This window comes from Haemorhous mexicanus, chromosome 5 (genome assembly GCF_027477595.1).
Source record: "Haemorhous mexicanus isolate bHaeMex1 chromosome 5, bHaeMex1.pri, whole genome shotgun sequence".
Classification (NCBI taxonomy): domain Eukaryota; kingdom Metazoa; phylum Chordata; class Aves; order Passeriformes; family Fringillidae; genus Haemorhous; species Haemorhous mexicanus.
This window is the reverse complement of record NC_082345.1, coordinates 4,751,656-4,763,921: the sequence shown is the minus strand read 5'-3', so window position 1 is coordinate 4,763,921 and position 12,266 is coordinate 4,751,656. Positions and strand designations below refer to the sequence as shown.

General features: G+C 43.1%; 1 protein-coding gene across 18 annotated transcripts in view; it reads right to left on the bottom strand.

The window, feature by feature from the left end:
* Nucleotides 1–12,266, bottom strand: part of MICAL3 (microtubule associated monooxygenase, calponin and LIM domain containing 3) — a 174,134-nt gene that overhangs the window by 27,572 nt on the left and 134,296 nt on the right. For 13 of the 18 annotated variants that reach the window (XM_059848075.1, XM_059848076.1, XM_059848091.1 and 10 more), the window contains 7 exons: nucleotides 10,947–11,084; nucleotides 8,723–8,785; nucleotides 5,883–5,987; nucleotides 5,183–5,302; nucleotides 4,682–4,773; nucleotides 1,879–3,754; nucleotides 875–969 (listed from right to left, as the gene is read on the bottom strand). In XM_059848075.1, coding sequence (XP_059704058.1) covers nucleotides 875–969; nucleotides 1,879–3,754; nucleotides 4,682–4,773; nucleotides 5,183–5,302; nucleotides 5,883–5,987; nucleotides 8,723–8,785; nucleotides 10,947–11,084 — 2,489 coding nt within the window. The remainder of the gene's footprint in view (nucleotides 1–874; nucleotides 970–1,878; nucleotides 3,755–4,681; nucleotides 4,774–5,182; nucleotides 5,303–5,882; nucleotides 5,988–8,722; nucleotides 8,786–10,946; nucleotides 11,085–12,266) is intronic. The other 5 variants (XM_059848081.1, XM_059848083.1, XM_059848085.1 and 2 more) reach the window with 5 other exon arrangements.

Sequence of the window (12,266 nt, the reverse complement as noted above, 5' to 3'; positions counted from 1 at the left end):
CCTCAGAAGCAATGCATCCTAACAAAGAGGCAAAAATGCTGGGAGGTCTGTGTGGGTGAACAAGGGGCTCCTGGACAAACTCAAACAGAAACAGGAAGTCTACAGAGGATAGAAGCAAGGACAGGTAGCCTGGGAGGAATTCAGAGAAATTCTCCATGCAGCCAGGGTCAGGTTAGGAGAGTTAAGGCCCTGACAGAATTAAATCTGCCCAGGGACATCAATGGCAACAAGGAAAGGTTCTACAGGTAAGTCAGTGAAAACATGGGAAAACATGGGCCCTCTCCAGAAACCTGGTTATCCAGGATATGGAAAAGGCTGAGCTGCTCTAACTTTGTCTTGATTTTCACCAGCAAGTGGCTCCAGCCACGACATCCCAGTCACAGAAGGGGTTGGGAGAACTAAGAAGTGCCCATGTTGGAGAAAGAACACCTAAGGCACCTACAGGTGCACAAGTTCTGAGGGAACTGGTAGAGAAAGGGCCTAAGCCACTATCAATCATATTTGAGAAGCTGTGGCAGTATGGAGGAGTTCCCATTGACTAGAAAAGGGGAAACAAAATCCCATTTTCAAAAAGGGGAAAAAGGAATATCCAGGAGACTACAGGCCAGTCTGTCTCCTTTTAGTGTCCAGTAAAGTAATGGGAGAGTGAGACAATGGATCCTTCTTACAATAACATTGCAGAGTAGCTTGTAATCATGAAAACAAGTAAAACCAGCTTATTTTAGATAAGACAGCCAGCCAACTTAAAGGAAGACCTGCTCCATGGGAGAAAGAAAAACAACACCATTAATCACCTAGGTTTCTGATGTGATTCTCTGAGTCTGTGATTTGACTGGTGCTGGACCCATCTAAAATGCACTTCCCACCTACATACCTCTCGTTTGGATTTCTGGGAGGAACGTTCCAGAATATCATCACTGGAGAGGTCAGAGTCCTCTGAGAAACTCAGGTGCTGACGGAGCTGTAGATCTGTCAAAGTGGGAACAGAAAGAGGAAGTTAGAGAAGTGGTAACAATCCTTTCTGTAAACTCTTCAGAGCTCAGCTGTAAGTTGTTTGATTGAGCACCAAAAATACTCAGTCCTTTTTGTGTCAGTTGTTTTGTCTGGGAGGATCAAAGAATCCCTGCTCCACAAAATGACCAGCATGAGTTTGAGCTGTTCTAAGAGAGCATCACTTTCTCCAAATGCTGATAGAAATAATGATCATGGTTCTCTTTTTGTGTTGTATCAATGCTCTTAGGATAGATATAGCACTTGGAATGACAGCAGCTGGCTCTATTTTGGCTGTTTGTACAATGCCAGAGAAATGTAACATGTTTGCTTTTAATCACATTTATGGGTAACTCTTCTTTACTGTATCCCAAGCTACCATTAAACATTTCTGCCTGCAACTGGCGGGCATGTGAAGGATTTATAGGAGGCTGTCAAATCCCTCCTTCAGAGATCAGCAGACAGCCACCAGATTACTGAGAACAGGAATAACAGCATCTCTGCAGTCTTCAGCTTCTGAGGAGCCAGATGGAAAGAAAGAAGAGAGATCAGCCAAAGAAAAGATGAAGATCAGATTTAAAGTAGGGATGAAATGTCACAAATTCCAATAAATGATGCTTATTTCTCATATCTAAGACATAAAACAGATGTACCTTGTACATATTGAGAGTTAAGCCTTTAGTTAGAATTCCAGGTTTTTTTCACTGGACTCTGTAAATATGCAGAAACACAAATCCAGTCCCTAGCACTTACCCTGCTCTGCCCATCTGACACTGGGGAGCAGCAGCATTCAGCACAGCAGCTGAACAACAAAGCAAACCAAAACTACTTTCAAGGACACCTCGGAAAAGTAGAAGTGCACAATGCAGAGGCACTTATCAGTTATACCTGCAGCTGTAATCAGTGGAGAGGGTTTGTGCTTGCCAGAATCCACAGTGGCATTACTTGAGGGAGTACTTGGGCAAGATTTCTCATCAGCCTTTTTCTTCTTGTCTTTCTTATAGCCAGAGAAAACAGACTTCCATAACGACCTAGGCTTTGTTGCTTCCTCTGTCCCACCACTAGATTTGTCAGAAAGTCTGCTATCGTTTTTGGATTTCTTCTCCTTTTTGTTCTTACGAGGGGAGAAGAGGGAACTTCTTTTCTTACTCTTCCCACTGGAGCCTTCTGAAGAGCTGACAGACCCTTCAGGTCCAGCCATATCAGCAGGAGGAGTGGAGTACTTCTCAGTAGCAGAATTATGTTTTCGTGCGGATCCCTCTGCTAATTTCAAGGCCAAATGTTTTGGAGACTCATAAAACAACTCTTTGGTCTTCAAGGGCATAGAAGATGCCTTTCGTGCCCTTGTGGCCCCAGTAGCAGCAGCAGCAGTCATCTCCATATCTTTCATCTTACACAACTGTTTGGCCATGGCATCTCGTAGTGCTGGGCTCTTGACAGACTTCTCTCTGGCTCTCATTCTTTCTTCAGCAAGCTCCTTGGCCTCCACAGAAATGTCAGGGAACACTCTCTTCTTATGGTGAACCCCTCCTTCCATGGAGGGTAGACCACCATTTTCTCTGACCAAGGGCAAAAGATGTGGTTTCTCTGGCCTTGGCCTACTGGTAGGAGGTGTAAAGAACTTCTCGTGCAGGCTTGAGTCCTCTGTCCTGTCATCGTACGTGTCTTCCACGTCATCAGCAAACGGAATTTCATCCACGCTCTCCGCGAACGACTTCCGCACGTCGTCCCTCTTGGCCGGGGGGGTCTCCTTGGCAGGAGGGGCTGGCTCCTGGTGTCGGGGAGCAGGAGGTGTTGATGCTGGTGTTGGAGGTGACCTGGCTTCCACCTCATTCTGCCAGAGTGCCTGGTACCTCTTCCTGCGCAGCGTGGCCGGCTCCTCGTTCTGAGGAGGTGGTGGGGGCGGGCTCGATGGAGGAGTTAGCATGGTGGAGTCAGAAGTGTTGAAGCTCTGGCTAGCCATAGTTCTCATGTTAGATGAGCTCTCCTGAAGGCCAAGCCCAGAGCTGCTGGATACGTCTCCCCGTACTTCACTGGAAATCTTTAGCTCTTTTTCTGATGGAGACTTCGGAGTGAGCAGAGAAATCTGCTCATTTTCTAACTTGGAGAGTCCCTGCCTTCTTGGGGCAGGCTGGGGTTTCACAGGATGGATCCTTTCATCCCCTGAAATATTCCTGCTATTGAAAGTCTTCTGAGGAGTTGCCTCCAGAGCAGACACAGTGAAGTTGCTCTCTGAGCGTTTGTTTCTGTCCACAGGGGTGAGCCCCAAGCTCCTTCGGATTTCAGCACTCTTCATCCAGAACTCTTCCACGAGGCTGCTCCGTTTCAGGGCTTCTTCTGCAGTAGTGGGGCTCCCCAGTTTTTCCACCTCACCATCCTGGCCCCTAAGGGCCAGTTTGGCTAAAGGAGTAGATGTTAAGGCTGGGACAGGCTGGAAGCATACTGGAGGCTCCACTGGGGATGGAATGGATGTTTCAGCAGAAGGCAAAGGCTGGGAACAGATAGGCATTTGAGCAGATGCTGGGGATGAGGGCAGTGCTGGTGCCCCTGGCTGAGACTCTGCTAGTGATGGGGGTGCAATGGCTTCTGGTGATGCAACAGGCTGGGACAACACTGGAGATGGTGGCACCAAAGGGCTCTTAACTTTCCTTTCTTTGGGAATTTCATCCTTTGGTCTTTCCTCAAGAATGAAAGGCTCAGGAAAAAAGCGTGGCTCTGGGGATTTTATTGCACGGCACACCTCAGCCAGGGGATCTTCTGCCTCCTAGAGAAAAATGAAAAGGGGAATATTAATAATCACTGTGCACATGAGAATACAGCTCCTTTTTTTTTTTTTTTTAACAGAGATAGAAATAAGGAAACCATCCAAGTATCAAAATACTAATGTCCCAAAGTCTGCCTGCTAAACAATAACTGTGTCTGCCACAATCATTAGATGGCCATCAAAAAAACAAACTTTATTTTAATAGAAAGTGAATGCTGTCAGCAAATGCTGTCAGCAAGCCAGACTCAGCCCACTGTAAAAGTAAACTGGTTTATGCCAAAGCTCTCCAAGACAATCTTTTAGCAATTCCCCTAAAAAAAAAACAAAAAAACAACCAAATCATTTGGAAGGGAAAACTTGAATTGAACATTTTAAGGGTCATATACTTCCAGCTCTTACACACTGCAGTACATTTGCAAGCTGCCTACCAGGGCTGACAACATGACAGTACAACACTGACATGACTTATTTCCTTAAGTGAACTATGTTGAGCTCTGGAATAAACAGGCACTGCTTTGGTTACTACTGTAATTTTCAATTGCAACTGCACAGAATCTGCTTTTGACACATCAAAGACAGCCAGACCAAGCTAAACAGGAAACACCTTGCCTATGGCTCCCTACATTTATCAGATATACCTGTTGCTAGCTGCTCACTGAAATTAAAATACCCAGTATAATTCTGCCTGGGGATTTGTGATGGGAACTTGTGTGGCTGTGATAGAGCCACTGCACTCTGAAGATAGGAAAACAGATAGTATACATTATATTTTAAGCCTAAATGAAGTCAGATTTCAAGATCAACATAAATATTAGAGACAAGAAAGAAGGAGAGCCCCCTGCGGTCAGTCCTCATTAGTTTATCCAATGAACTGTTTTATTGAACTACAGGTGCTAAGTAGAAAATGTCAAAGACTCCCTTTCTTACCTCTGCTTGTTTTGCTTTGGGACTAGCAGCTGGAGACAGAGGAAGAACACTGTCACTAGAGGGCTGGATAGGGGTGGGTGGCTTGCATGAATCTAGGGAAAAGAAAAATGTTACAAAAATACATAAACCATTAAAATTCCATCATTTTTTTAAAGTTACACACAGCAATTAGTGTGTAACAAACTTCTCGGCTTTTTACAAATTTTAGATTCGACATCTGGAACACAACAAAAATTTTTAAACACCCAAAATGGTATCCAAAGCTTTTTAATAACAACTTTTACAAGAAAAAAACAGTTAGAAGGGTTCTCACATTTTACAAAACTGTAACTAATGGATTCAGAACATTCTTCTCAAAATGTTAATGCAAACAGAGACCTTGCCACTGAGAGCTGCGAGACGGTTCAAATCCAAGAGACTCTCTTCTCCTAAATCCCATAACTGTACAGACTATCTCAAATGCAATTAACATCATTCAGGCACTAGAGAGAAAGTGATTACCTTCTGTCACACTGTGAGAAGCACTTTCTGCTTCTTCTTCATCCTCAGACACTTTCAGCTCTGCCCCTTCGGCACCACTCTGCCGTAAGCGAAACTCCGCTTCTGCATCAGAGGCGATGTCTGATCATGGAGGGAAAAAACCAAGAGAACTTGGATACAAGTCCATCAGGGCATAATACTTTCTATTCATATGGTGCTAACCACTTTCATAGCCTGAACACTTAAATGTTCACTCCATTTTTGGTGATAATTAGTTATTTAAGCAGTAAATGTAAGCAGTAAATGATTGGACTGTTAGTACAAAGAGTTAAATCAGTAATTGAAGTCCTGCCTTATCAGTTCTCTAGAAAATTTTCCATGTTTTCTGCCATATGCAGTTAATTTTACAATAGCACAGGAAGCATTCTGACAGTATTATGGACCTTTCACAAATTTAATTCTATTTCTGTTATTCATAAGGATTAGTACTGAATACAGACACAAGACGTAGGGTGAGAGGACATGAGAAATTCATTACATAATCCAGGACATTGAGGTTCTTCTCTTTCTTTTTGTCCCTCACTCCTGGCTCTCAGATATTTGAAACAAACTCCCACACCTCTAAAAATAAGACCAGGTTTAAGTACCCTCATGCAAAGTGTTCATTGCCAATACATTCTGTTCACACAACAGGTTTAAAGGCTGCACAGTGGTACCCTACCATCGTCCAGCTCTGCACCCGTGTCTCCCTCTTCACCTGCCTGCCCTTCTGTGTCTGCAGGCTCTGTACCCAGCTCATCCTCCACATCATCCTCCTCACATGGAGCTAGAATATATTCAAATATTGAGGGAAAAAGAAAAGAAAACAAACACTACACAGTGAAAAAGTTCTATATTGAACTGTACCAACAGTTTATACTGGAGATGTTTATCAGTTACTGTCAATACAAGAAATCCTGAAATATGTCACCTGCAGAGACATCTATGGTGAAGTGACACTTCTAGACTCCAGGGAATCAAGGAATGCCTGCCCTTGGGGAGTCTCCAAGGTACTTACAGTGAAAGCAGCCAGGGCTTTTCTGAGCAACAGGTGTTGTGAAAAATTAAACGAGAAGGGGACTGGCAGGACATCAAACCAGAATAAAAGTTACTGTTCTTCCAGGAAGATTTTGGTTTTTTCTTTACCACAACAGAACAGTTACCACCACTTGACAGGATATGTGTATTAGGTCAAAACTGGAACCTCACAATTAACCAGGACTGTTCATCTTGAAATTGAAACTGGCTTTGAAGGTGTAAGTCAAAGACAGAGATTGGGTATGGGATTTACCATTATTACACTTGGAAACTGTTTAACTCTGTGCAGCTAGAGCAGCCTTTGGTAATAAGGTCTAAGAAAATGCATAGGCTGTACAAGTGACTAGGGCACAAATTAAGACACTTTAAAGTAATTAAAATGACATATGTAAAACTTTTTTTCTGTTATAGATCATTAACTGAGACACTTTAAAGTCATTCAAATTAGATATTCAAAACTTTTTTTTCCCATTTACAGACCACAATTTGATTTACTAGGCCAAAACAAAGAACAGAATCTTGAATTTGTAACTCTGAAAACTATGACATCTGACATTACTGCTTTTGACAGCATTTAATTACAGGAGGAGAGACAAGACCAAAGTGTGGAGTATAAATCTCATTATTAAATGATACTTTAAAAAAACCCTGTGCAATGGATTATTTGTTGCCTTTTTTTTTTTTTTTTTGGTTAAACATTTCCATTAAACATAATTTAAATATTAAAAAAAAGTGAGCACTTCCAGTTCCTGATCCTTTTTATTTACTAGTGATGGCATGGCTCTTGGAACTATTTACATCATTGCATTGCTAATTAAGGCAATCTTGAAAACAAGATTGCCTAACCCCCCCCCTAAAACTGAGGTCTTGCAGCCTCTCCTTTAATACAGGTTTTTGCTTATTTCAAAAGACAGCCTTCAGCAGGTGGTTTGTCTTCTTCCTTCAACCTGAGAATTTCCTTTTTTTCTATGCTCTGTAGTGAGCATGGAGTAGTTAATTTTCTGTCAACTACTGTGAAATGCAGTTCCACTCACGTGTGATAATGTACTGGCCTATTCCTTTACATCAGAGGATTATCAAATTCAGACCCTTACCTATGTCAAGCACAGGAAAACTGAATCATGTGGAAAAGGCTGGAGTGCCCACAGGAGCATTTATAAATCTACTCAACAAAACCAAACCATGTCCCAGTCTGATAATTGCTTAGGTATGCAATAGCTTATGTTATTTTGGAAATGAAAATGTCATGGAATGCTTTATGGTAATAGCAAATGTGAGTAATCTTAATCAAAATTTGCAAAAAACGTAACTAGTGTTAAGAATATCTGAATCCAGTATGTATGTGTGGGTCTTCAGATTCAGAAACCATGAATGGATGTGACACACACGGATTATGTTGGAGAGAGAGGAGAAAATCAGGTTTTAAATAGGTTGGTACAAAAAACTCCATGGTAAGATTACAGATGCATCAATAGGTAACAACTTGGTGCAAGGGTGGATCCCACTCTGAGGGACACAGGAAGCTTGCAGTGGCTGGTTATATGATACATATACTGTGCATATACATATATGCAGTTAGGAGGAGGAGCAAGAGGCCAAAAGCTGTCACACAATAACTCAGAAGTTACACACTACTGCAGCCAGAAACTGGGATCAGCACTTGGTTCATATTAGCTGGCAGCTGTGAGCAGCCTGCATCTGTGCAGACACCTTGTAAACACTGCTGACTTGCCAAAGCAGCAGCAGAAGCAAAGTTTTAAAGGCAAGCTGGCTATTCTGATGTGCCAAAGCAACTCAGCTGAAGATCAACTACCTAGCACAGACTGCTCCACTAATTCAGACACCTTCACAGCTTTACACAATGTACTCCCTCACTGTCATCCCAGAATCTTCAGGCTCATCAGTTTGTAATAGAGCTTAGAGGACCACACAAAAAAATCAGCTGAGGTCTACCATCCTTCAACGATCCTGAGGCTTTCCTGAATAAAAAGAAATACAAGAACCACCACTATTCCTAAAGATCTTAGCTTCAACTTACTCTTCTCTTCTTTTTCTTCACCACATAACTACAGTTTGCAGTTGCTACAGAGAAGTGCAATTGCTTTAAGCACTCTCAGTCACTTAACCTTTCAACTGCAAGAAAGCCCCGTGTTCTTTTAGTCTAAGGGTTGGGGGAAGAAAACCTGGCCCCATCTTCAGTTGACCAAGCAAATCTGAGTGCTCAGCTGGATCCCTCCTGCATTCTTGCCCCCAGGATGAGCTGTCCTCGGCCTGCCTGGCGAGGGTTAGGGTGAGTGTGGAGCTCATGCGAGAAGGGGCTGTCTGAGCAAGGCGGACATGCACACTCCCCGTCCCCCCTCCACCTCCACTCATGCAGTAGCGACAGGGCCGTAAGTTCCAGGGTTAAAGGACCAGCTCAGCTGCTGAAGGCATGGAGAAGAGAGGGGCAGGGTTATTGGAATACATAGAACATCACCAAACTACCTCCAGGGACCGTCTCCAGCCACGCCTGTACCGCCTCATGGCGTACGGAGGGAAGGTCGGATGCTGAATTTAAAAAACAATAAATTGTAAGAAGTCAAAATTAGACCAGCAGTCAGCGTCTAAAACAGAAGAGTGACAGAGGGAAATTTTTCAGTAGCAAATACAGGAATAAAACCTATGAAATTTCAATCACCCGATTCCAGGCTTGAGAATTAAATTGAGATAACACACAAATCTCAAGGGTCTAATGTTCCTTTGGGATCTGTAATGTTAGAGGAAATATTCCTGTGTGGCACAGTGAGAAGGACACCATATCTGACCAGCAGGCTGCTGCCACCGTGCTCCCCTTGGAACTCTGCAGAGGAGGGAAACTGAGAGAAGGAAGAGCTGAGCCATGAGAGAGGGGTCCCACATGTCCCAGACCCCGTGCTGCCCAACAGAGGAAGAAGAGCTCCCAAAGCAGAATGAGAGGGATTTCTGGGAGCTGTGACATTGTCCCAGGCTGTCACATCAAACCTTATCACTGCTGCTGCCAGTGGGCTCTCCAAACACCTCAGATCATGGAATACAGCTCCTCAGCCAGGAACAATCTCTCTCTCACACTCAGGTTGAAAACTTAAACATTGCCACAAACAGATGCTGGCAATGGCCTTTGACATACCCAAACTGCTGATAACACCTGCACACACCTCTGCCATATGACAGAGCAATAGAAGCAGCTAATTATACATCAAGATAGACCTAGGTTGGCCCATTTTCAGGGAACAGAAAGGAAATACTGACTCCCTTCCCAAAGGAATTTGGAAAGACCACAAAATCAATTTTGGAAAGATCACCTGCTGCTGGCAAGTGTAATAGCCCCCCATAGAAAAGTAAGGATTGAACTCATGACCTTCAGATTATGAGAATAAAATACAAATTAAAACAAAAATCTGGAAACTAGAGTGACACAGACCCCCAAGTAGAAGCACAAGTAGCCTTAATTGTTGTAAACTTGAGGAATATTGTAAACATTTTTTACTTAGTGCTTTTTGAACATTAATCAACCACTCTAGCAATACTGAAAGTTACAGAGAGTTGGACTCAGCCTATTTCTGTGGCTGTAGTGGGAACAAAATACCCATCTTTTATTTGTTGGGAGCTAATTTCACACCAGAAAAACCCAGTGCCTTCTACAAACTGTAAATATAAGTATAGCCAAACTGATCTGGAATTGTGTATCAAGCTAGATCAGGATTAAAAAAGCCCCTCTACCAAACATCTAAAACTGTAAGGGAAAGATAATTATCTGGAATAGAAGAGAATCAAGTATCATGAGGTAGAGCTCCGGATTTTTAACCTAATTTCATTTTTTCTGTGAAAGACACCCCTTCTCACAGCAGACAGACTCCCTCTACCATAGTGTCACCATGGTTGCAGAGTGAGAGAAGACCACTGCTTATCAGCTGTATGGTAAACCTCAATTTAAGCCCACAGATAGAGCACTTATGACACACTTACCTTAAGACACGCTGTAACATAGCCTAGAACAAGGTCAGCATGGACTGCTGGAAGGTGCTCACATGAGATCTAGACTATTGGCATTTTCCCCCTCCAAAGTTTGCCTTTGTGTAACTGACAACTTGCACATTAGAGGTAGATATACTGTCAAATCTTAAACACAGGGAGTCAAACCCACCACTGATCAGATGTGCAAGCCCTTTGACTCCCACCATGCCCTGCTAATACCAGATGCAGTTACATACTTAGAAAAGAAGCAGCACGGAAACACACGTGATACAGAAGCTGGACCCTGTTCAGTCTTTGCTCTAGTAGCTACACAACACAGTCCCTCAGCTTTCCCAAAAAAGTGCAGTTTTCCCTGCCACAAAAAGCACAAAACTACTACTATTAGCATCCCTAGTCAGTTACAGAGGGCTGATTGGTAGCACTACTAAATTGTGTGTGGTGAGGAAAAATTGGACTCTATGGAGTCAAAGCAGGCAGACAAATAGGCCAGAAGTCACACTGTCACGGAGCCAAGAAAGCAGCAGTTCTAAACAGACACTGACCTGAAAAGCAAAATGTTTAACCAAGTGTAATTTCAGTGCAATTTGAAAGCAGTTCTTTTCAATTACTGCTGCCCCTGCTGAAGTCACTGGTCTTGAAGGGCACAGAAGCAACAGAGTTAAACAGCTGCAGCTGGGATCCAGGAACTGATGGTGTGGGGCTTGGGGGAGATTACCTCTGGAGGTGGAGGACTTTGAGGCTGAGACCATTTTTTCCTCCTCCTCTTTCTCACGGATGTGTGTCCAGTGCACATCTGCCAGGATCTCCAGAGGATCAACCGGATTTACAATCTGCTGCAGCCTAAGGTTTCCAGCTAGCAGGAGGAGGGCATGGCATAACAGGTTGTAGGGCAGGGTGTATGAAGGGCAGGGAGGAAAAGACGGGAGAACAGTGGAAAGGAAAGGTAGCACATCATAGGAAAGGAAATAAGAAAAGAAAATATTATTGGCTAAGGTCAGTTTGCAAGACAGACAGAAAAAGCTCAGCACTGTGTGCGCACGCATCCACCAATCCAGCTCCTCACACCTCCCATCCAAGCTGAGTAACGCCATTCCAAGGGCAGAGAGATGCCATTAAAGCATCATCAGACATCATGTCTATTGCAAGAAGCTTTGCTGAAATGAAAGAAGTTCTCTGGGTGTCCAACAGAATATGGTATGTAAATACCAATTTAGCAGAAATTCCCAGCTCCTTCAGCCTATTCGGTATGATTATTGCCAAAGATGTCTTGCTGTTAAAGGTGAGGAACAATCTCCACCTGACTGATGCACCAAGAGAAAAGGTTTTTCATTTCCTACTATTGGGCTAGGCACTTCTTTCTAGTCTGGGAACACACTTTGTGAATTAAATAACATGATGGATCTGAGAGTTTCATGTGTGTGGATTCACATATGCACACATGGGCACATGCTAATTTTAGCACCTAAAACCATTTTATTTACTCTGGGCTCTTTTGTACTGACTTGTTCAAAGGGAGAATTTTTTTTCTGAAAGATAACAGCATTTTGGTTGTGACTTAACAGCTCCCCAGAAGGGAATTCCTGTCACACAAATTATTCTGTTTAAGAGAAATAGCATTACTCTTCAATTACCTGCCTACACAAATCTCAGCTACTTATGGAATGTCAAAGGGAACAATGGGCACCTTGAGCAATTGATGAGCTTGTTTAACTTCTGCAGAACACCTGCCCTGGGAGCACTTTGAGGTATTAAATTTATACACCCTGTCTCTATTGCTGTCTGCTCTGGTTCTGTAACTCAGGCTTCATTTATCCATAATAAAATAACTGGTTCTGCAGGGGACAGGTGTCACCTGTACACTGTCTGCAGGAGTGGTCTTCAAAAAGCAAATGTCTCAGCCTGAAAGGAAAATGCCCACTTACTTTTTAAAGTAGGAAGTCAATTTTCACAACAACTGGATTACCACTGAGTAGGGCAAAGCACTTTTGCAGCAGTTTAGAACCTCAAAAGCAGTTAGATTTTCATATGGTGCTCT